At 40.6% G+C, this 25271-nt stretch overlaps 1 protein-coding gene and 1 pseudogene across 1 annotated transcript; one reads left to right on the top strand and one right to left on the bottom strand.

The window, feature by feature from the left end:
• Positions 1–2552: 2552 nt before the first annotated feature.
• On the top strand, positions 2553–24431 carry STARD7 (StAR related lipid transfer domain containing 7). Its single transcript, XM_072634777.1, has 8 exons — positions 2553–3989; positions 12136–12344; positions 12598–12647; positions 14026–14136; positions 14219–14301; positions 15003–15102; positions 20822–20906; positions 22021–24431. The coding sequence occupies exons 1-8, from the start codon at positions 3562–3564 to the stop codon at positions 22203–22205; spliced, it is 1251 nt and encodes a 416-aa protein (XP_072490878.1). The 5' UTR covers positions 2553–3561; the 3' UTR covers positions 22206–24431.
• LOC140520666 (6-phosphogluconate dehydrogenase, decarboxylating pseudogene) lies at positions 16811–19603 on the bottom strand (annotated as a pseudogene).
• Positions 24432–25271: the final 840 nt, after the last annotated feature.

The raw sequence follows: 25271 nt of genomic DNA, 5'->3' as shown, positions 1-25271 counted from the left end.
AGAAGATAATATGAAATATCTTATTGGAAAAACAACTGACCTAGAAAACAGATCTAGGAGAGATAATTCAAAAATTATGGGACTACCTAAGATAACTACAGACAATATAAAATACTTGAGAGGCTGCCTGTCAAGACAAACTCAGGAACTATGTTATTACAAAACACTTTTCAGACAAAAATAGGTCTAAACAATTGAAGAAGTATTCATTGCTCATGAGTAGGCATATATAGGTGTGTATATATATATATATATATATAAAACCTATATAATAAAAATGATAATTCTACTTAAATTAACTTACTTAATTCAGTGTCATACCAATCAAACTTGCAAAGAATTATTTTATAGAGCAAAAAAAAAAAAAAAATAACAAAATTGGTGTCCAAGCTGTGAGGCTTTGCTTGTAAAGTTTTTGCTATCATTCTCTTCTTCTGGGTTTGTGCTTTGAGCATTTTAGCAAACTTAACAGCTTATTTTTTTTAATGTTGCTCATCCTTCCAGCCTACTTCCTGATTTTGGACCTTTTGATAAAGACAGGCTCTGTGTACTTCTGGAATGAATTTCTAGTCTGGTTTTGCTGTTGCTTTTTCTGTTGTACTGAATGCTTTGTTTTTGCAGGACTGCAGGGACAGCTGAGGCTGGGTCCCTGCCAACTTTCAGTGCTCCCAAAGTGGTCTGATCCAGGGCAAAATTTGAGCACTGTTGTGCACTGCCTTTCACCCCACTCCCAGCTCTGCCTGTTCCTGATATGAGTCTGAGCCACAAGCCTGTGGACTTATCTCCTTTGGAGTTTTAGTAGACTGCTGTTGGGCTCAGCCCCTATCAACAGACTGAAAAGCTGTACTAGTTCAGAGTAACACAACTGCAGGCTCCCCATTGGTCTGAGATTCCTGCCCTGGTTATTCCTCTGAAGGCTTCAGACTAGGCTGGAGCTGAGCCCCCACTCTGTAGTGAGGACAGCTGCTACTTGCTGCTGAACTTGCTCTTAGCTACGTCCACAGTCTATAGCCAGCAAATGCTCCTGACCCTGCAATGCCACTCTTCGGTAGTTTCCATCTTTAGTCCACCCTGGATCTGTGACCTGGGACTGGGTAGTGATTCACAAAGCTGCCTGTTAGCACTTGTTCCTGAGCCCTATAAGTTTAGGCTTCTCCGTGCTGGACTTTAGACCTCACATTTTCCTACTACACAGCCTTCCTTTGTGCAGGAATGTTCCACATAGAGCACCCCATCCCCACTTGTCCACAGAGCTTTCTCTCTTTATGCTCACCTGGGCCAGAAAAATGGGACCCCCATTTTGGGGTTTTCTTGGCAAAGATACTGGAATGCTTTGTCATTTCCTTCTCCAGCTCATCTGAGGGATGAAGAAGCTGAGGAAAGCAGGGGTAAGTGTCTTGCCCAGGATCACACAGCTAGTAAATATCTGAGGCCAGATCTGAACTCCATTAGTCTTCCTGAGTCCAGGCCCTGTACTCTACTGCACCACCTAGCGGCCGATCTGGCATATAGTAGGCACTTATATTGTTTGCTTTTCCTTCTTGGAAGAGCACCAGGACATCAGGGAGGTGATACCATGACATGCAAATGGACTGGATTTAAGTGAGGAGGGCTGTGCAAGTCACCAGCCTCGCTTTCTCCTCCTGTGGCCAGATATGGATCAGGACTCCTGGAGATGACCCTGGATGCAGTGGGAGACCTTGCATGGCCTTTTTAAACTAAGGTCTTTAACTGGTCTCTCTGGGACTGAGGCAGCACCTATTCAGGGAGCCCTTCGGGGCTAGGTAAGAAATGAGGCCGAGAATGACTTCTCTTACCTAGTTAAAAAAAAGATCTGGGAGGGAAGACCCCCAGGGTTTCCGGCCAGTGAATGTAGAACTTAATAAATGCTTGTTAAATGAATGGAGGAGGAATGAGTTCGGGTAAAGATAATGAGTTCACATTTTTGCACATTAAGAGACGTCTATGGGATATCTAGCTGGAGGTTGGCAGCCGCGCTCAGCAGTGAGGTGTGGCTGAATAGGTGAGTTTGGGAATCATCTGCATACAGGATCCAAAAGGTTCATGAGATCATCCGCAGTCACGACTGGCACCCAGCGACGGGGTCTTGGGATCCTTCTGGTGTTCCTGCGGCCCTTGAGTCTTCAAGTGATGATGTCACCCAGTTCTGGAGTAGTCGCACCAGTGCCGTTGTAGAAAACAGGTGGAACGGGGATTTGTCTAGAGGTTGCGATCTCTTTCCTAACTTGCCAGGGCTCGGGAATAGCCTTCCCTTCCACGAACACGTGAACACAAAACAGTCACTCACGCAGGCACCTCCATGGACAGCTGCGTGAGGAGGGCGGGGCGGGAAGGGTCCTTGGTGGTCTCTAAGACGCCCTTGACTGGTTCGGGCAGCACGCGGGCTCCACCTATCCTGCTAGCGGATGCGGAGGCTAGGCGAATTGGCGTCGGACTGCGTGACGAGCACTCCTCGGCGCCAGTGAGTGGCGGGAGGGCAAAGGTTACGGCCAATCAGAAGAGAGTTAGCCGCAGTCGGGGGGAGGGGGGGTGGGGTGGTAGGTTGCAGGGAGAGGAGCGTGTGGTGGCTGCTGAAGAGCGGTCGGGAATCTCCGCAGCGGCCTGGCCAGACTACCCCGAGGAGAACCTGCCAGCGCCCGACCTCCATTTAGGCCCCTTCTGGCCCGCTGCGCACGGCGGCCCGCAGCTGTTGGTCCTGGATCCTGCGGCTGCTGCGGAGGAGGCCGGAGGCCTGTGCGCGCGGGGGCGGGGCCCAGTCGGGCCTGTGGCGCCGGGGACGAGACACCGAGGCCGCGGGGGCCCAGCGAGGGGAGCCCAGGCCTACAAGCCTTAACGGACTGGTTACTCAGGGCCCAGTCTAACCCGCCCCGTAGGTCCAGCCTCCACCCGAGCAGCCCTCTCCCACCTGCCCGACCAGTGCAGGTCTCCAGTCCGAGGTCGCCCTGCCCCTCGGCTGGGGCGGCCAGTCTCGCTTGTCCCACGGGCCTGGGCCGCATGAAGCTTCCCAGTCACCCACCTGTGCACGCTCGCCTGCTCACTGCCTCCCTCAGGCTCCGCCTTCCTCCTCTCTTTCTTCCATCTCTTCCCGCCCCGCATCCTCACGGGGTTTCCCAGTAGCGACCCCAGAATCGTCTCGGCTGCCATCAGATTGACTCCCTTGTTTCCCAGGACGCTGAGAAGTCCAGCCTCAGTTCTAACGTAGCAGGAATCGGGCCAAGCACTTTGCCACCCTAACCCCAGAAACATCTGGCACGTTACCTGTTTGCTCCTGGGGTCTTTGTGTTCCTCTCCGTTAGGGATTTGGGTGGGTTGTTTGGGGCCCAGTTGCGTAGAGAAAGAATAGGTTTTTCTCCCCCAGAAGCTAAGATTCCAATCACTCTATTTGTGAATCAAATGCTGAAACTGAGGGTCCCCCCTGGACTTGATGGTTTGAGAAAGAGGCTCCTGGTGAGTCCCAGTTTTGTAAGCGACTCGCTTTGACTAATCCTTTCCGTGGGAGGGTGTCGAGGGGGACCGACCGGTCGGACCGACTTAGCAGGAATGTTCCACTCGCTGCAGAGGAGGTCGCCCTCCAGTGTCTATTCCTACTGTGTGAGCTCAGCCCGGTTTGCCAGTCTTGCGGATGGGAGTCTGGGCTGGGGGCACCAGGGGAGCTCCCTGAAGGGCAGGGTGCAGCAGGTCCTGAGCTGGTTCCACAAGGAGATTGGAAGAGGCCCTCGGCAGAGCAAGAGCCTGCTCTCGCTGCTGGCCAACCAGTGCAGCTATGTCACCAGCCTGAGGGTCCGCCGTGCCCAGCAGATCGGCCAGCTCTACAGCAACATCTACTCGGAGAGGACGCGCTGGAGCCTCTGGAGCCGCCTCTGGCGCAAGTTGCACAGCCGCCACGGGAATGCCTGCAAGCTGATGGCTGCTCTGAGCGGCATCTTCGTGTGGGAAGAGGAGAGGATCAAGGAAGAGGAGTTACAGAGGTGAGGGCCTGCTTTCCGAGGGAGCTTGGAGGGTTCGGTGCCTGGGGAAGGCCCTCACCGGGGTGCTGAGCTGCGGCAGTGACTGCGCTGGGCACAGGGAATAGGAGGTGTAGTGATCCGTCTTGTGGGGAACTGGGATGCGCAGACTGGTGAAGTAAGGTTTCTTTTTTGTGCTGGAAATATTCTTGCTATTGTTAAGTCTCCCATCTAAACTTCAAAGCCGGTTTAGTGAACGCCTCCAGTCTGAGGGCAGGTCTGCCATGAGAAAAACAACAAAACACAACTTGAGACCAAAAAGCTGGAGTTTGTCAGAAAGCAGTACCGAAGCTTTCTAGTGCCACGGAAGACATTGAAGAGTCAGAATAGAAACTTCCTTCCAGTATGAGTTAGCAGAAAAGGTGACGAGATTTCAGGCCCTGAAAATCAGGTCACACCTAGTTTATTTAATAGGGCTTGGTCACTGCTGGACATCATCAGTGCTAGCTCCAGGATTATTGCATCTCCCTTATGGTTAGTTTGCCTAGGAGTTCTGCAGGAACCTCTGTGCCTCACTGCTCCAAGATTGGTTTATGATTCTAGGGATACAGAAAAGTGCACCAGCCTCCCCGTGGTTGCCTTCATTTGTTTGATAATTCTTGAAATTTCTGTGATAGGGATAAATTTTTATTTCTAAGTTAAGGATAAGGCTTAAAATGCAAATCCTTCTTCCAGAAGTAACTGGGTATATGCCTGTGAAGTGGCAACCATAGCGTCTTGGCAGAGATCTGGCAATTTGGTGACCAGGATAAATATTTTATCAGCCCCTCCCTTTTGGACTGAGTGAAATCCATGTTTTGGATACACTCTGGGCCCTAATCCATTTTTACTGGCTTTGGGGTTTGTTTCTCATAACAAAGGCTACGACTTTTTTAAAATGCCTAAACTAAAATCTGGAAGAATTGCTTTATTGAGTTTTTTATGAATACTGTTCTTATAAAATCATGTTAAATTTCACGCCCATAATTTGGTCTTCGTGCTACAGCCCTCTAGATTTAAAAACAATAAGACAAGAAAAATTATTGTCAGCTTGATAAGATAATAAATGTGAGTGAAATTTTTTTCATGGAGAATTTGGTTGTATAGTGGTATTTTAGGTCTCTGTAATTGTTAACTTATGATTTTGATGTTTTGTAAAACACTCTCGAGACAGATTGACTTTCTTTGCTTGGTGTTGAATATTATTCATATTTAATAAATACATGTTGATTGATTCCATCTGCTTTGAAATATGCACTTTGAAAGATTATCATAACCAGCTTACTCGGGATTGTTATTTCCCAGAGTTTTTGGGTTAGCTTTAATATTGAAGTGTTGATTTTTTTTTTTAAGTAATGAAGCACTGCATGTACAACTGTATATGTTTCCTACAGAATTTTTATTCTTAGAGGGCAGTATACTTGCTGCTAATGTAATAAAACCATTATTTTTACATGGTTACTAAATCCCAGTGATTACACAGCAGGCATTTTAAATTGAATATACATGTTAAACTGTCTTGTGTTACATCACTGTTCTTTGTTTTCTATTCAGAGTGAAGGCCCCTTATCCCTGTAATAGAAGAACATTGACACTTTCTATTCTAAGTACTTACCTCCAGAGAGCTTAAAGGACTTTACTAACATTCGTTAATTTTAGCAGCGTCAAGAGAACCTGAGAGAGAAAGGAACTTGTACAAGGTCACTTTCTGAGTCATTGTTGGGGCCAAAAGTTTATAACTCATATCTCTTTAATTCTTAGCCTGGAACTAAGCCCCTTTGTATTTTTTTAAATAAATCTTGATTATTTTTGTTGTTGTCTAGACTTTCAAAATAGTGACCTGTGAGTCTAGTACCCTTTGTTAAGGAAAAATAAAACATTTTTACTTATTTCCTTGTAACTTTTCAAAAATAAAAAACAAAAACCCAACAGTAGGAGAGGAAGGAAATTAAGAAATAAACAGTGTGCTGAACAGACATGGGAAGAAACTATGAATGCTTCCTTAGACTCTTGCTCTAATTCATACCAGAAACATGTGTTTACAGATTGGCAGTAAAGTAGAGAATATTGTCTTTCTTACCCATTTCTAAACTCAACCTGGGAAATTGCATACTTGAATATTTCAGTATGATATTTATTAGAGTGCATTTAATGAAATCCTTTTGGCTTACTGGTGAGGAAGATGACTTTCTTCTGTCATTGAGATTAAAGCTTCTTTTGTTTAAGAGCTCCTGCATTAAGGCCACCAGGTCAGGTTATATTTCTGGTGTCTTTGTTCCATATTATCAAAACTAGGTAAAAGTTGACCTGAGATTTTTGAGTTTCTCCATTCTTCTGTAGAGCAGCTAAGTGAAGTGGCCCATAAATAATAGTGTAAATCTTTAGGGTTTCAGGTTACTAACTGAAAATTACCAACTGTGATGTTAGTTTGGAAACTGAGGTGGAAATTATGTGAAACCAAGTTTTGTTAAGACAAAGTCACAGTCTCTGAGTTGAAAGGGATCTTAAAAGACCATTTGGTGCAAACTGTACTTGAAAAAGGACCTCTAACAAAATCCTTCAGAAATAGACCTCCAGTCTTCAGCTGAAGGCTTTGATGAAGAGGATTCCACTATCAAAGAATGAAAAATATTTAGTGTTTTCTACAGACAAAATACTGGGAATACAATTAGAAAATGCTGTTTTCTGCTCTCAAGGAGCTCACATTCCATTCTTGGGTAGTTCTAATTGTTGGGAAGTTTTTAATTACGTCAGCTTAAATTTGTCTCTGTAACCTCTGTCTGTCTCTCATAGTAGTACTATGGCACTCTGAGGCCAAGCTGAACAAATTTCACATATTCCTGTGCTCTTCAGATATTTAAAACAGTCATCATACCTCTTGCCTGGTCACTGTCCCCTGGCTACAATACAGTGATTCTCAAACGTTTTGGCCTTAGGACCCTTTTGCACTCTTGAAAATTATTGAGGCCCCCCCCAAAGAGCATTTGTTTATATTATGGGTTATATTAATATTTACTGTCTAGAAATTAAAACCAGCTGTTTATTAATTAAAAATAACAAAAACCATTTCATGATGATATAAATAACATGTTTTTATGAACAGCAACTTGCAGAAACAAATTTTACAAAATTTTAATTGTTTTACATCTTTTCGCAAATCTCTTTAATGTCTGGCTTAACGGAATAATAATAATATAGCAGTTATGTTCATCTCATTTGATCCTCACAGCAGTACTGAAAAGTAGGTCTGTTATTGTCACCATTTGACAGGTGAGGAAATTGAGACAAATTTAAATGACTTGCCCAGAATCGCACAATTCACTAGGTGTCTGAAGCAGAGTTTGACCTCAGGGCTTCCTCGATCCGTCTCTAGCACTCTGCACTGTGCTACGGAGCTTACTCAGAGAAGACTTTCGGATTCTCCTATCTTTTGCATTTAATCTGTTGTGTTATGTTGTTTTGTTGTAAATATGAGAAGAAAATCCAGTTTCAGATGTGTTATTCAAAAAAAGGAGGGACATTTTAATAGGTAAATAATGTCTTAGTATTGTTATGAACATAGTTTTGATCCCACAGATCCTCTGAAAAGGTTTTAGGGATCCTGTACTTTGAGAACCAGATTATACTTGGAGAACTGCTGTCCTACATTACATCTTATCAGTGTGTTTGTTTTTAATATGGTGCCCAAAATTAAACACAGTACTTAAGATTGTGGTCTGCTCAGTGCAAAATACATCAACGTTGTCATCTCCCTGGATGCTCTGACATTTGATTGAAGCCCAAAATCAGATTAGTTTTCTTAGCAATTCAATCTATGAAAAACCCTAGATTATTAAAAAAAATTATTGATATCTTTTGTTTCCATATCGCTTTCATTTTCAAATATATCCTTTATCTCCTACTTAGTGAACCATCCTTTGAAATAAAAAAGGGAAAAAAACATATTTAAGTAAAACTAATAAACATATCAACTGACTATAGCAGTATTCTGCATTTTAGTTTTCTACTCCAATGAAGGCAAGGAGATGCAACCCAGATGATTTTCAAAAAGCATTGTTGTCCACTTGTGTTTCCCAAGCTGATGTTATGCTTATAAAATTACTGTTTTGAATCCAAGTGATAATTGTACCATCTGCGTCACTAATAAAAAATGTCAACTCAGCATAAATATAAGGCCAAGCACAGATTTCTGGAGCACTATATTACAGACCTTTCTTTCAAGCTGACTTTGAAACATTACTGCTACTCTTAGAGATTTGCCAAGCAATCAGTTTCTGTTCCACTGAGCGGTATTATTGTCTTAACTGTATATCCATCTTTTCCATAAGAGGAGCATGAAAATTTGGTCAGATGCTTAACTAGCATCTAGGTGAACTATTTTCATAATATTCCCCTGATTTACTAGTCCAGTAAACCCAGTCTGGGGTCAGCCCCAGATGTTAAGGCTCAGTATTGAGATGAAATGAAACAATTGGTAGACCCATCTGGTACTTTAAAAAGACATTTACTTAACAGTAGCATGGAAACTATACTCAGTAAGGGTATAGCACTACTTCAACCAAATGCAGCTTTCTCTTCACTACAGAGAAACACACCTGATCAGAGGGTCCGGTTTTAACTTGCTTGGCAGTGGGATATCTGTCAAATCTGAGGGACCACAGAGCCTTGTAGGCTGACTTTTTAATGTTCACTGTAAGAGGGGCTGACCAGCTGGCACAAGCAACCTGGCAAAACTCTTAGAGTATAGTCCATGTTAAGATATAATCAGGAAATGTTTAACAAAATAAAATATAAAAAAATAAAAATACAGTGCAAATAGTGTTAAATTTGTGGCTTTCTAAGTCACTGTGAGGCCCATAGGGATACACAGATTCCTTCTTTTGACTTCAATGCCTTAGGTAACTAGAAAGTCTCCTTAATGCCTATGTATTGTTCCCTGGACCAATTAAGTCCTAGGGACAGCTTTCCTGCCATTTGGGGAAAACAGCCCATCCTGCATGGCAAAGACCCTAGTAGATGTTTCTTGTCTCACACTGTTGTCTCTCTCATCATATTGTGAGCTCCTCCATGGTCTGGGTTATCTTGTCTCATTTTGGGTCTAACTCCAGGCTTAGCACAGTGTCTGGCTTTTAGTAGGAACTTAATATGTGCTTATTAACTGACTGATTGGCACTGTCAACAAAGGAAATGAAGTTAATCTGGTAGTATCTGTTCTTCATGACGCCATCCTGGCTCTTTATAGTGTTTAGCATTTTAAAGTTTTCAGATTGTATGTAACAACCTCATTTGAATCTTAAAAGCAACCTTGTGAGTTAGGGACAATATAGATATTATCCCTATTTTCCAAATAAGGAAACTGAGATCCAAAGATGCTAAATGAGTTGTCCATGGTCTTATAGCTAGTAAACCCAAGAGGTAGGATGCATCCCCAGGTCTTTCTCCACTCTAAGTCTAGCACTTTTCCCCTTACACCACCTTGTGTTTCTTTGTTCATGTTCTTTTTAAAGATGTTTATTAACCACCTTTAACAATCTGCTTTGGAATTTTGAAAGGAATTAAAGTCAAGCTCACTTGTCACAGTTGTTACTGGTACCTTATATCAATCTCAGAATGACCCAGAGATTAGTGTACAAGATTGGAAGCACGGTAGATAGGTAGGCAGGCAATCTGTACTACTCTTTATTTTGTTTTGATAGGATTTTTTAAATTTTCCAGCACTTTTAGGTCTTCCCTTTCAGATTTTAAAATTCCTTGTTACAAATTGGCCTTATGCTGAGATTTTTATGATTACTTTATTTAACCTTTAGCACTGCAGGTTATACAGAGTTTACTGAATTTGCTGAAGGTCACATGGGTAGTGGAATATCTGCCCCTGTTGTGAAATAGGTATCATAACTTAACAATTCTTTGTTCTTAAAATAACTCGTGCTGTTTTCCTATTAGAAAAGTTTTGTGAGTGGTGTCTGGCTTCTTGTGACTGACCTTCAGCACTTGTCAATATTTGGTGCTACTCTTTAATACACATTATTAGATAAAATATTCCTAACTAGTGATTTAAATGGGATTTTTCTAATGGTTGCTTTGAATCAAATGTAGAAATATTTTAAACATATGCTGTGAAAGGGCACTCTTAAGCCTTTTAAACTTTTCCCAGAAAATGTTTTCAGTTGAATTGAATTTTGTATCATGGTTGAAACCACAGGCCAGAGAGAATACTTTTGCTTTAAAAGTTAATTTCAAAAGATGAGCTATCTGATTATATCTGTTAGCAAGTTTCTGAGGAGGGGGAAGTATCTCCAGTATCCTGGTTTCAAACTACATTTAACTATTACCATCCTCTCCACTTGAAGGATAGAACGTGATGGATATGAATCATAATTCTTTGTTCTGATATAGATATTCAGATTCAGTGCCACTATTGTAATTCTCAAGCTGTGCTTGATTCCATCTTGGACTAGGCAAGGAGAAGCTTTGAATTGTGTAAATAAACTAAATTGCTCTTTATCACTGGCTTGGAAACCTGTTGTATTAGAATTGGCTAACCTGAAGCCCTGGCCAGGAATTGAATGGGCATAATAGAGTAAAAGAAAAGTGTCTCTTGCTTTTTATTTTTTGGAGGAGACAGTAGCACTGAATCTTTGATAGATCAAGTTGGATGGCTTCAAGTTCAATTAAATAACTTGTACCGTGGTCACATAGGCCACTTTGTAGAGCACTGGCTGCTTTACTGTAGAAGAGGGAAGACTGATTCAAAAGCTTTTAATCAAAATTCTTTTGTAGAAGTTGAAGGAAAAGATTTACTTATAACATTTGGAGGTTTTGGTAGGCAAGGAAGGATGCTATTCATTACCACTCCATCCAGCCAAATTGGAAGTGTCTATATCCTTATGTCAGCAGCCTACTTAAGAATACTTGGCATCACAAATGAGGCTTTGTCATGTCCAAGAATAAGAATTTGATGCTTATGATCTGAAATCTTATTGTTTCTAGCTCTAGAAATAATCATTTGTGTGAAATTAGCTTTGGAGTTAATACTGTGTTTCTGAGTTTTATGTTATAGATAACTTCTAGAATTTCCAGTTTCTTCTATCTTAGTAATGTGTTAACCTTTATTGAGCACCAGTGTGAACTGAACACTGGATTGGCTAATACAGAGAGTTAAATGGCAGATGTATAGTGGATAGAGTGCTGGGACTTGGAGTCACGAAGACCTGAGTTCAAATGCTGCCTCAGATGCTTAATAGATGTGTGACCCTGGCCAAATCACTTCACTTCTTTTAACTTTAGTTTTCTCATCTGTAAGATGAGGATAATAATAGTTGGTATCTCAAAGGGTTGATGAGAGGATCTAATGAGATAATATGTGTAAAGTGCTTTGCAAATCTTAAAGCACTATAAATGTTAGCTATTATTATTGCTGTTATTAAATAAATAGATGCTGTAGTCCTTGGTGTTTACAAACACATTTTTGGTAATTACATGATTTTTCAGAATGAGTATTTTAAAATGCTTTAGTTTCCTTCAATTTTTAAGATACTAAATATATGCTTTGGCTTTTCATTTAGTGCAAGGATTCAAATTCCAACTAATTGCATTTCAAAGAGCATTTTGATATTTTGATTTTATTTCATTTCAGTGGCTCTAAAAACACAGTTTTCGTTTCTTGAGTCGTATTTGCTAGGTTTTTTGGTGGCTTTTTGTTCGTTTGTTTTAAATTTTTGGTTTTATTTGTTTGCCAGAAAAAAGGAGGAAAAAATAGATTGAGCTTGGGTTTTAGTAACTTATCTGTTTTGATTCATAGTTTGATTAAATTATTTGCTTCATTTAGCATCTTTTTTTTTTGTCTTACTGCCTGCTTTGTTGGTTTCTTTCTAGTTATTCAGTTCTTAATGACAACTCATTGAAAATATCATTGAAAGTGCTATTTCTCTTCTTCACAGGTCTAAAAAGCTATCAAGCCCAGTTTAAGCTCTAACCCCTTTTGGGATTGAAATTATGTTTCTCAGAATGAAGAGAATCTTTTCTCCCATTACTGTCCTGATGGTTTTTGTTGTTGTTTTTACTGAAATTTCTTTTGAATAGTGACAATGATCATAAGGTTCTACAGTCTCTCACCTTTCCTTTTTATCAGATCTATTGATGAGATGAAAAGAATGGAGGAAATGTCCAGTGTGTTCCGAAGCAGTGGAGTAGAGTGCCACCTCCCTGAACCGAAACCCCAAACAGAAGAAGCAAGTGATAAAGCCACCAAAGAGCAGCCCTGGGAAATGGTCATGGACAAGAAACACTTCAAACTCTGGAGGCGCCTGATCAGTGGGACTCATCTCTACCAATACAGAGGTGAGTCCCAAGTTTCCTTTTTGGCTGGTTGGCTAGGAGTACAGAACGCTAGCAGTGTTGTTGGCTTCTCTTTCTCATACTATCTTATTCTTATTGACTTCCATGTAGATCTGCTTGTCCCTTTTTCTTCCACTGTGATTACTAGTTTCTGCATCTCTCTTTAAATAAATGCTCAGTGATACATTTGTACCCTAATCCCAATTCAAATACAAGTTAAGTAACGCTTGTGACATGCCTTCTTTTTTCCTTTTAGTTTTTGGGACATACACTGATGTGACACCTAGACAATTCTTCAATGTTCAGGTGGGTCAACTTTTTTTCCTCAAAGCTTAAAGTTTATTAGTACTGCTTAGAGGGGGAAAAATTGTTCGGAAAAATCTTCCTTTCTGAAGAAACTATACTAGTATCAGGATGTTGAGTTTTTTGCTACATTTGCTACAACAAAGTAACTGTGAATTTAGGCCATTCATAACATAGTGTTTATTTTCTCATTTATCACATGGGTATAATATGATTTCCTCTGTCTGTCTCAGATCACATGGCTCTTGGAAATATTAAGGGAGAGAATGTAATGAGGTTTATTTTTTAAAGTATGAAGTATTATAGATGTGCTACATTGTGATAATTATTATTACAATATAATATTGTTGAGCTCTAGCTTATGGTCTTCTAAATAGATAAAATACAACATATGTTCATTATAGCCAAAGAATTTAGCTAGTTCTTTGGCATTCATTTTTATTTGGATCTGAACTATGGCAAGATTTTTGTTTTTATTTTTTTTTGCTGCGTGGGAAGTTGGATGGACCGAGATGCTTGACTTTTCCTTGTAGGTAGGGCAAGTCATCAGCTTAAGTCATTCTCTAACCTTTGTTTTCTTCCTAATTGGCTTTATTCCCTTGTTATTAGTTTAGTTTCATAACTTATTTTCACAAGATATTGATAGATGATCTAGGAGCCATGTGAAATATCAGAATTTACATGCTGTTTATAAGTTCCTGCTTAATGTACTATGCTATTCAGAGCTTGTGATGATGGTGGTCTCCCTTTTCCCCTCTATGTCCCACTTTACCTACTCTAGCTATGAGAGGCAGTATGATGTAGTGGAGAACCTGTCTGGTGTTAAGATTGGCCTCTAACATTGGGCTGTATGATCTGACCAGTCACTTGATCTTTCAGTGCTCCCTAGGCAGCTGGAGAAGTTGTATTCCAGTTGCCAGTATGCATCAGCAGAGGAAATTTCTAAATGGGGAGTTCCCATACTAACGGAACTCACAGATATGGACCAGAAAAATGACATATGAAGACAACTTTAAACTTTAAGCAGCAGTTTGTAGGGTAGTATTCTCTGAAAGTTTTAAGTCCTAGCATTTGGATTAAATGGTTGAACAGATGTGACAATTAAATATTTCATACATATGACAAAAATGAGTTATTCTATGCTCCCCATTTTTCTCCCTTTTTTATTAATGTATGCTTTTTGTTGTGGAGTACATTGTCACTTCCCCTTTGTAACATTCTCTTAATTTTTTTTTAACTTACCACTCTTTTAGGTAATAAAAACAGAAGCAATACTTAATGTCCCACTTTCTAGTGGCTAAGGTTTGGGAAATTTTTTAATAGAGCTTTCCAAAACTTTGTTTGACATTTCTTAGCCCCTATGTGTTCTTTCTCTTCACAGCTGGATACAGAATATAGGAAGAAGTGGGATGCTCTGGTCATCAAGCTGGAAGTGATTGAAAGGGATGTGATAAGTGGTTCTGAAGTTCTTCACTGGGTAACTCATTTTCCTGTGAGTACTTTTCTTTCCTTGATGTTTTTACTTTAATCATATGTGTCTGATGCAGACACTAATTTTTTCTATATTTCTTTAGTATCCAATGTACTCACGGGATTATGTGTACGTACGGAGGTACAGTGTGGATCAGGAAAACAATGTGATGGTGTTGGTGTCTCGGTACGTATAGTTGACTGTGGGGCAAATAATGATTTTGAGCAAAACCTTCACTTTTGTTGATAGATGCATTTAAATATCTTTGGAGTGTTTAACACTCTCCTCAGTGGATTCTGTGTAGCAAATGTTCTGTCTTTGTCAGGGATGATTTAAAGGGAAGGAATATTCCTAGTGATAATTATTCCAGAAAAACAAGTAAATTTCTTTAGAATGACAACTTTTAATTGACTGCCAAAAGAGAAGTGGCACAGCACATTTTGGTGTCATTAATTAGCTTATGTTTTACAAAGAGGCAGCATGGTATATTGTACAGAAGGCTAATTTTGGAGTTGGGAAGATTTCCTCCTCTCACTTGTCAACTTGGTGACCCTGGGCAGGTCACTTAATCTCACAATGCTTCAGGAAACTCATTGAAGACTAAATCTGTGGAGTAGATCTTCATGTGAAGATCTTCATTGGTAAGGGGATTTTCTTTCTGGGAGCTCCCTAGACCAATGAAATCACAGGACCATTAAAAAATTTGTCTTTTAATTTTTTTCTTTAATATGGTCTTTGTTTTTAACTAAAAAAAGCTTTTCTTCCACTGAATTATTAGCCTCATGACACTTAATATTGTTTTAATGTAAATGTTGCCAAGACAAGTGATATTTAGCCGGATCTTTTCATCCTCAGAGATATCATTCACCTTATCTTCTTTGTCATAGTGCGGTGGAACATCCTAATGTACCAGAATCTCCTGAATTTGTTCGTGTCCGATCTTATGAGTCCCAGATGGTTATCCGCCCCCACAAATCATTCGATGAGGTGAGCCTTCTTTCAGCCAAAAATGTCTGGATGGTTTTGACCTCAGGGTAGAGATGAGGTACTGTTGCACAGCAGGATGGCATTGATGGAAGAGGCCCCAGAATAAGGTAGTGTTTAGCAGCTGCATTTTTCTGGAGCCAGCTCATGGTGAGGCATTGTCATATTAATGTTCAAGTAGATAGTTCATTGACTAGGTAGCATCCTTTCCCTAGTCACACCCTAGACAAGTGTAATATAATCATTTCTACTTGCTTTTGGACATATTTATATACTTAGCTGAGTATCTTAAATTTTATTTCTCCTTTCTGTGATTCTAATTATTCCTAATTACTAGTTGGTTTTAAAGGTGTATGAATAACTTGAGATTATTATTTCAGCGTATTGTGTTTATCTTCAAGGGGAACCTGTTTGGGTAGTTGAAAGTTCATGTTAAGATGTCATCATTCTACAGCTTGAATGGAAACTATTAAAATGAACATTCAGTTCTCTATTTGAAATATGCTTCTTAACAGTTCTTACCTTGGAATAAAGTTTTCAATTTCTTGGGAAGTTTAAAATTCATTTTAAGAATCTAAGACTCAACTCTTTCCTGCAGAGTATAGGAAATGGGGATGTTGTAATATGTGACTTGCAGTATTGGTGAGTTACATATTTTGTGTTAAACCCAGTATTGAGTATCTATTATGTATATAAATACTGTTTGGATATAAAAGAGATATAAATCATAGTCCTTGCTTACAAAGATTTTAAATTCTCCTTGGGGAGATAAGACCAGTACATGTAAAAAAATTAAGGTCCTTGGACACTGTAGACTCAAGGATATTTTTTATTTGAGGGGCAAATATACTTATGTGTGCTCTGTTGAAGCAGGGAAAAGCTTCCTGGAGGAAATAGAAGCTAGGTCTGAAAGAATGGGTAGTGTTTTGGGTAAACAGAAAAAAAGAGTATTCCAGGTAGAGGGAACCATGTGCGCAAAGGCGGAAGTGAGAATGATTTCATGGAAGGGGAGTTTGAGAAAGATGACCTGTTTGGAGCAGAGAGTAGTAATGGGAAATAAAGTTGAATAAGTGGAGTGAACCCAAATTATGATTGCTTGAAAACCAAGAAGAGAAATTTGGATTTGATACAGTAGGAAGCCACTGTAAGCTCTTCATCAAGGGACTGACATAGTAAGAATGGCCTAAACTTGTAACAGGATGAATTAGTGGGGAAGAGAGACAAAGTAGGTAACTGTTGTAGCAGTACTGTGATCAGGGCTTGAACTGTGGTGGTAGGAACTAGGTACTAGAAACATTTCATAGGAATAAATGGTAAGCTGTAGTGATGGGTTGCATATCAGAGATGAAAGAAAGATACAGAGATGACTAAGGTTTTTAGTCTGCAGAATTAGAATAGTGGTGTAATTGACTCCTTACATATTTTTTTTTTTTTTATAAATATAATGGAGTTTTTATTAAAAGGTAAAATATGGGCTGTTCCCCTGCGTAAGACAAACAAGGATTCTACTTTGGTCAAATTCCACTGGAGCCTTTCCCAACCATGACATGTGCGCTGCTGCCCTCCAGGAGCCTGTTCCCTGCCTTGATGGATCCTGCTCCCAGGGCAGGGCTGCTGGTTGGAGCCTCTGTGTCCATGACTGGTTTCTAGGCAGTTCTAAGAAGCAAGGGCAGAGGGCAAGAGAGGGTCTCCACAGAGTCGCTGTACAGACTCTATTGTCCTCCCCAGAGGGGAAGGCTCTTAGAACAATTTATTTTCAGAGCCCTGGGCAGAAACAAATGCAGTGCAAGCTGAGGGTGGCAGGAATGTCCCAGGTCTATGGAATTCCGACAGCAGACAGACAAAGTCCGCTTAGGCATTGTAGGAGGAGGAGGACACGTTGCCACCATGGCCCGTCCAGTTGGTGTGGATGAAGTGTCCTGGTTTGGTTAAGAGTTCATAGGTGTGAGCACCGAAGTAATCCCTCTGAGCCTGGATCAGGTTGGCAGGCAGCATCTCGTGTCTGTACCCATCATAGAAGGAAAGCGCGGTGGTGAAGCAGGGCATGGGGATGCCAGCCTGCACGCCGCTGCTGATCACCTGTCGCCATGAGTCCTGGCAGTTCTGCATGGCAGTCTTAAAGAAATCGTCCAGGAGAAGGTTCTGGAGTTGGTTGTTCCGGTCAAAGGCATCTTTTATCTTCCCCAGGAAGACGCTGCGGATGATGCAGCCTCCCCTCCACATGAGGGCAATCCCACCATAATTGAGTGTCCAGCCGAACTCTTTGGCTGCCTGACGCAAGAGCATAAATCCTTGGGCGTAAGAGATAATCTTGGAGGCATAGAGGGCCTTTCGAATGTCCTCCAGGAATGACTTCTTGTCACCCCCAAACTTAGTCTCTGGGGGGCCTACCAACTTCTTGCTGGCTTGGATCCGCTCGTCCTTCAGAGATGACAGACATCGTGCAAAGACAGCCTCTCCGATGAGGGTCACAGGGACCCCGTACTCCAGGGCGGAGATGGCCGTCCACTTCCCAGTGCCTTTCTGGCCGGCACTGTCCCTGATCTTTGGCAGGAGGTGTTGGCCATCACTATCTTGAAACTTAAGGATATTGGCTGTGATTTCAATCAGGAAGGAGTCCAGCTCTGTCTTATTCCATTCTTCAAATACCTTGGCCATCTCATTGTGTTCCATGCTCAGGATGTCTTTCATCAGGTGATAGGCTTCACAAATCAGCTGCATGTCTCCATATTCTATCCCATTGTGCACCATCTTGACAAAGTGACCAGCACCTTCATCTCCCACCCAATCACAGCAGGGTTCCCCAGTGCCCACTTTGGCAGCGATGCTTTGGAAGATTGTCTTGATGTGAGGCCAGGCTTCTTTGTTGCCTCCAGGCATGAGAGATGGCCCATAGCGGGCCCCTTCCTCTCCACCACTCACACCACTTCCCACAAACAAGATGCCTTTGGCTTTGAGGTCTTGGCATCGCCTTGTGGTATCTCTGTATTCTGAATTCCCCCCGTCGATGATAATGTCGCCAGCTTCCAACAAGGGCACCAGCTTCACAATGAAATCATCGACAGCCTGGCCAGCCTTGACAAGCAGGATGATCCGACGGGGCTTCTTCAGCTTGGAAACCATTTCCTCCAGGGAGTGAGCTCCAATCACCTTAGTCCCCTTCGCCTCATTGGCCAAGAAGTCATCAACTTTGGAGACCGTTCTATTAAAAGCACACACCACAAAGCCATGGTCATTCATGTTTAAAATTAGGTTCTGGCCCATGACAGCCAGTCCAATCAGGGCAATATCAGCTTGGGGCATGGCGGCGGACAGCGCGGGCCGGAGAGGGCAGGTCCGGAGCGGCGAATGGACAAAGGCTCCCGCTCGAGGTTCGGCTTCGGAATCCGACTCCTTACATATTAAAGGAGGGTCACTAATTTTGGGAGAAAGACTTAGAAGTTTGGTTGTGGACATACTGAACTTGAGGTAATGGGACATTTCAAGTAGACTTAACCTTGTAGAGCATGGATGGTGTAACCCTATATTACAGGGTAGGCATTCAGAAATCCAGTGTTATTTGGGAGTGAACTATATAAAAAGAATATTTGAAATCTTGAGAGTAGATGACTTAAGTGAGTTAATAGGTATTGAGAATAAGCAGATGGCCAAGACATGAGCTTAGAGACTATCCACAGATGATTGTGGAAAGAAGGAAGAGGGCCAGCAAAATATACAAAAAGAGAACCTGGAAGCATAATTATACAGAAACTAGTGGAAGGAGAGAGATCCAAGAATGAATAGATAGTCATTAGTTAAGTGACCTAAAAGTTGAGGTGAAAGAGAATTCAGAAACCCATTGCATTTGGTGAAAAGGAAGTCACTGGTAACCGTCTTAGAGTTTTTTCAGTAGAATGGTGGGTACAGAGGCAAGATTGCAGGGAATTAAGATGCTAATGCTTGGTAAAGCCTTCATGAATTTCAACTGGGAAAGGAAGTGAGAATGAATGGTTATTAGTAATAGGGGCAGAATTTCTTGCATTTTTATTTTAAGAAGCCTGAGCATGTGTGGAAACATCTCTGGAAGGGGAGGGAATAAATGCTAGAAATGGGAGATGATTTAAACAGTCATTAATATATTTTGTTTTTACATCTCCTTAACTTCCAAATAGTGAGGAAATTTCCCCCTACTAGTGCATGCTGGTACCTCCTCTGCGAGCAGTGAGAGATTAAGTGTCTTGCTCAGAGGCACACTTGTATCAGAAGAAACACTTGAACTCTTCCTCCTCTTCATGACTTTGAAGCCAGATCTCTACCCTGTCACAAAAATAGTAACAAAGATTTTAATTTATTTCATTAAACATGGGACCATAATTTTCCCTTTTAAAAAATAATTTTTATTCATGTTTCCTATTTTTACATCACTTATATTTCTCACTGTATTTCCTTCCCCACCCCCTCTAAAAGAGCTATTCCTTGTAATAAAAGTATGAAGAAAGAAAGAAAGGAAAAAAAAAGAAAGAAAGAAAAATTCTGCAAGACTAAACAATATATCAAAAAAATCTGAAGTGTTCTTCAGGGTCCCGCTCTCATGATCCCTCACTTCAAAGCATCATCACTTGAATAATTATCCTGCTCTAAAACTTTTTCTAAAACAATTAAACATTGTTTTCTTGGTTCTGTTTACTTCATATTGCAGGTAATAAAAGCTTCCCCATTTTTCTCTGAGTTCTTCATATTGTTTCTTACAGTAATAATCTGTTACATTCCAGTACCACTGTTATTTTAGCCATTCCCTAATTGAGGGGGACGTACTTTGTTTCTAGTTCTTTGCACCATAAAAAAAAAGTGCTTGTAATTCATATTTTACTTTACATATGACCTTTCTTTGCCTTTGACTTCCTTGAGATATATGCCTAGCAGTGTATCAAGCTGTTTTTTTTATTTTATTTGTTTTCAGTGTTCTACAATCACTTCCATATAACTTAGATTTTCTCCCCTTCTTCCCTCCTTGAGATGGCATACAATTTTATATAGGTTCTACACGTACATTCCTATTGAATACATTTTCACCTTAGTCATGTTGCATAGAAGAATTAAAATGAATGGGAGAAACCATAAAACAAAATATAACACAGGAGAAAATGATCTGCTTCATTCTGCAATCCACTTCCATAGTTCTTTCTCTGGATGTGGAAGGTGTTTTGCCTTGAGTCCATTGGAAATTTTTTAGGTCCTTGCATTGCTGGGAAGGGCTAAGTCTACCAGAAAAATTCCTCACACACTGTGGTTGCTGTTATGTACAAAGTTCTCCTGGTTCTGCTCCTTTCACTCAGCATTAGTTCATATAAGTCCTTCCAGGCCTCTCTGAAGTCTTCCTGTTCATCATTTCTTATAGTACAATAATATTCCATTACATTCATATACCACAACTTGTTCAGCCATTCCCCAGTTGATGAAAGAAGCTTTTTCTTAAAGCACAGGATGCCTGGGTACTCTGGGAATCACTATTCTAAATGATAAGCCTTCATTTTTTTCCCTTTATGCATTGGTGCCACTTAAAATTACCCACTGCATATTCACATATTGGTTATCATCACAAGACCATTGACCACTGGAGATAAGTTATATCTATGGCTGATGTGCTCTCCAGAAATAGAACCTAGTTACTTTTTGGAGTTGATTGGGGAAGTTATGATGAGTGACACAAAGTCCCTTATCCTACCCTATTGTTCTTTTCCAGAATGGCTTTGACTATTTGCTAACATATAGTGACAACCCCCAAACTGTGTTTCCTCGTTACTGCGTCAGCTGGATGGTCTCCAGTGGTGAGTATTTATCGCTTGTATGTCTGGGAATGTAACCTGGGTTGGGCATATTGTAGGTTCTGTACCTGAACATTAGGGATATTCTCATTGTATTTCTTACTACATCAAGGGCAGTGTGGTGAGGTTTAAATCTTTATTGACTTAGAAATGAACTTGAATACTATAATAATGTGGAGAATCTTGAAAGACCAGTGATGTTTCCATCAAATAATGAAGAAATTATGATATTTAAAAAAAAACCCTGAAGTCTTAGCTTGTTGTTCAGAGGGAAGTATTTAAGGAGAATCATTGCCATTTACTTGAGAATCCTTGCACATGGACCCTGTAATACTCATAGATGGATGGATGGATGGATGGATGGATGGATGGATGGATGGATGGATGGATGGATGGATGGAGGCAGGGGAGGGCAATCAGGGTTAAGGTACAGAGCTAGCGAGTGTTCAAGGCCAGATTTGAGCTCTGATCCTCTTGACTCTAGGGCTTGTGCTCTATCCATTGTGCCACCTAGCTGCCCCCATTTGTATTTCTTAGACAGTATTAAAAGAAGTGAGATATGGTGAGGATGATGAGCTTGTCAGGGAGACAAAGTTGCCCTGGAAAGGTGCTACCAAAGCTTTGTGTCATAGCATTTATCTTGTTTCTCCTTCTTTGTAATTTCTTCTATTTAGGAGTGTTCTCATGTCACTTTCTTCTTTTCTACTATCAATAAGTAGATTTTCTAACCTCTTTTGGATGAGGGAGATAAGTGGAAAGGAATATAGGCAGAGATGAAACTTCACCAATTGGTGCATTTCCAAATACAGACACGTGACCTGGGCTGAACATCCCTACCTTGAAAAGGGTTTTCAAGACCAGAAGAACTTGCTTTGAGTCTGCTCAGGGAAGATAGTTATTGATGTATGCAGGAATCTTATCCCCTTTTCATCTTCCTTGCCCACCAACTTGCCCCCTCCTCTGGGCAAAATCATAAGATACTTTGATCCCTACAGTATTCCATAAGTTAATTGTCACAGTTGTGATCTCAGAGAGGACTGAATTCTTGCTGTTAATGATATAAGTGCCCCCTAACTTTTGTATGTCACTAATATATACATCTTCCCTTCTCCAATAGGCATGCCAGATTTCCTGGAGAAGCTGCATATGGCCACCCTGAAAGCCAAGAACATGGAAATCAAAGTGAAGGACTACATCTCAGCCAAACCCTTAGATGTTGGCAGTGAGGCCAAGGCAGCCACTCAGACCCCAGATCGAAAGAGTGAGGGCAGCTGTGGCCCTCCTCGCATTGAATATGCTTAAAGGGAATTAGAGTGGGGGGGAGAAGTTGTTTCATACCTGCCTTGGACCTTTAGCCCCCTGCTGCAGAACAGGGAAAAGCCAGGTATATTGGAGGAGGTCTGATTTACTCACAAAGAGAAGATAGTTTGATAACTGGAGTCTAATTCACCTGGCCCTGACTTCTTTCAGTGTGTTTGCCATTCTTTTATCAAAGTATTTGAGAAGCTGGCATCTCTTCTGGGAAGCTGTTGTGTTCCTGGCTCAAGAATTTTAAATTCATTGTTTCACTGAGGTTATCTGGGACACAGTTCTTATACCTTTGTAAGGATGAGAACATTTCCATTTGTCCCATTGGAACATTTTCCTCAAGCCTGGATTTTACTTTGTGCCATCAATTCTACAGTGACTTGGCTTTCATTCACTTCCTGAAGACTCCACCTAACAAGACTGTTTGGGATTTTTCATCAGTTTATGGGGGGAAAAGGGGTGTTGAGAAATCTGGCAGTGGGTCTTTGTACATGCCAACTATAAATGAAACAGTCCTACGTGGCCCAAGTGCCTTCTCTTGATCTTTGTCTGTTTAGGAACAACATGAAAGCTGTGTCAAGAAATGCCCTTCCCATACCCAGAAAGTGTCATTCTTCCCTGTGAAATTCCATTTTAAATCTACTTAATACCTTTGTTGCCCTTTCTGTTTTGTACTGTCTTCTTATCCATCATCTCCTTCCTATCCTTTCCTACATAGGCCCATCAGTAAAGGAAGCCCTTTTAAACAATAATACATTAATAGTATTTAGCTACGATCAGGCAAGATGATAGTAAGGCAACTTACTAAAAATATTGAATTAAACTTTAATTTTTATTTTGTGTTAATTTTTGATCAAGGAAGTGGAATAGGCAATCACACGGTTGTTACTAGCTTTGAGGATTCCTCCTTAGCTTAGCTACAAAAGATTCCTCCTTAACCTCACTGCAAAGAAAATGCCAAACTTGTCAGCCCTTTTTGTTTGATTTAAGTCAGTCTTATTTCTGGATGTTCATAAAGTTTATATAGACCTTTTTCCTGTGATGAAGCTTAGGCATGAAATCACTATGGAGATATTCTCCAGGGACTTATCCTCAGTTTCTAGTTGGGAAGAGAACACAGAGGGAAGGGAAAATAATTTTCTTCCCATAGGGGTTTCAGAATCATAAACTAAGGTAAGATATTTAGAATGAAAAATCTAGCCGTAACCATAATTGCCATCATTAAGAAATGCTGGCTGAGCTACTTATATACCTGTTCATCTGAACATTTTGCCTAGCCTTGAAGCCAGGGGAGAAGTAAAACTAAAGAGAAGCCTCATTCCTTTACTGTTCCTCAGTCACTGCAGTTTGACAAAACCTCTCCCATTACCTCTCTTTCTACTTGTTGCATTGAAATGCTATTAGCTCTTAATTGTATGATTGACTTGAATTTTTTTGGAATATCTTAGCTCTGGCCAGGTATATTAACCAGAATGGCCAGAGAAAGATCCAGCTTGAAGACTGACAGTATCTGCAGAGTGGGATGAATGATCTTAACCGAGTTTATTAGGTTTTGATTGTGACTAGAGTGCCTTGCTCTGGATGGGTACCATTGGCTATGATGACTGTGCAAGGATCCTGCCTGAAGGTAAGTGCAGTCTCCAGATTTAGATAGGTTTTGAATTATAGGGTATAAAGTAGTAAGAGTGGTCTCATCTGGGCTCAATTACTGTGACAAAACTGCAGTCTGTAAAGTGGTAGGTGATTTTGAAGTCTCCCTTGTCATCAGAACTTTGGTGAGAAACTTTGATTTGCCATCACCCATGCCTTGTTTCTATCATGGGAGAAGGGATCTAGCCCTAAAAATAACTTCACCTTATCCTACCCTTGCTGTCTATTCGGTTTTGTGCCAAGGTAGTGATTCTCCCAGTACCTTTCTTGGCATCTGTTCAGATGATGTGACACAGAAGTACACTGAAGAGCCTAACCTTTTCATTGATTTTCATTCATTTTCCTCATTTCAGGATGTGTTAGTATTCATTACCTACAGGAGTTACCATATGTATAAAGAGAGCAATTATAAAGGTGCTTAGGGTACTTGTGATGCTTTGTGTGATTCCATGTTCTGATTTGTGGCACTGGGTTATGTCAGTGTAGTAGTTACTTTTGGGATTGTAATAATTTCACTAATAAGTGGTATTTTTATCAAAAGTGTGAATAAATACACCGATTGGTATGAAAGTGTTTGTCTTTGGAAGAGTGGTGGTGGGGAAACTGTCTTCAGTGTTGGAACTATCTTTTCCTTCCTGGTTATAATTGAAAAGAGGAGTGTTTCTATTTGATGCAGGGACGTAGCCCCTTTATTTTTAAGTTTGGGTGCAGGAACAAAGTGGCTTGTTCTTTTTCAGTATTTATTGGCTTGTACTCATAGCTGAGCTTTTCATGCCTGAATTCTAATCCCTCCCCTTTGGTCACTCAGCATGGCAACCAAAACTAAATCACCCATTTCTACTTCCTTGTCTTGATAATTGACATGAACCTTTTTCACTAAAGATGTCATTTTGGAAGAAATGATGCTGGATTTATGCAAATGACAAAGGTACTGTTTTCAGAGTAAAAGTAGTGGGAGGTTTAAGGTTGTTGAGAAATAGATTCCTAAGAAATTCTATAAGTAGGTTGGGGCAAGCTTTTCTGGAAAATGTTTTCCCGTGGTGGAGGGAAATGTGAATAGATTTTGCCATAGAATACAAGAATTGAAAGAATGTACCAAATTATTTTGCAGATATTTCACCTTTTTAAGAAAAAAAGACATTGTAGGTTGGGGAAGTTATAACAGGAATTGATAAAATTTAGAACTGCTGTTTCAGTTGGGATTCTGGATCTTTTCTTCATCCCATTAATCTTGATGCTTATTTTTAAAAAAAATCAACCACCTTTAAGCACCTACTGTATGTCTCTATGCTTTTGTTACAATGAATTTAGCATTAAGAGAATTATATCTTTGATTTTCAATAAATTGGGTATGCTTCATATATGTGAGGCCCTCTGTCAGTCTCCACAATGCCTTTGAAGATCAGAGAT

The sequence above is a fragment of the Notamacropus eugenii genome, chromosome 1 (genome assembly GCF_028372415.1).
Source record: "Notamacropus eugenii isolate mMacEug1 chromosome 1, mMacEug1.pri_v2, whole genome shotgun sequence".
Taxonomy (NCBI): Eukaryota; Metazoa; Chordata; class Mammalia; order Diprotodontia; family Macropodidae; genus Notamacropus; species Notamacropus eugenii.
The sequence above is the reverse complement of the archived record's forward strand: the minus strand, read 5'-3'. Positions and strand labels throughout refer to the sequence as shown.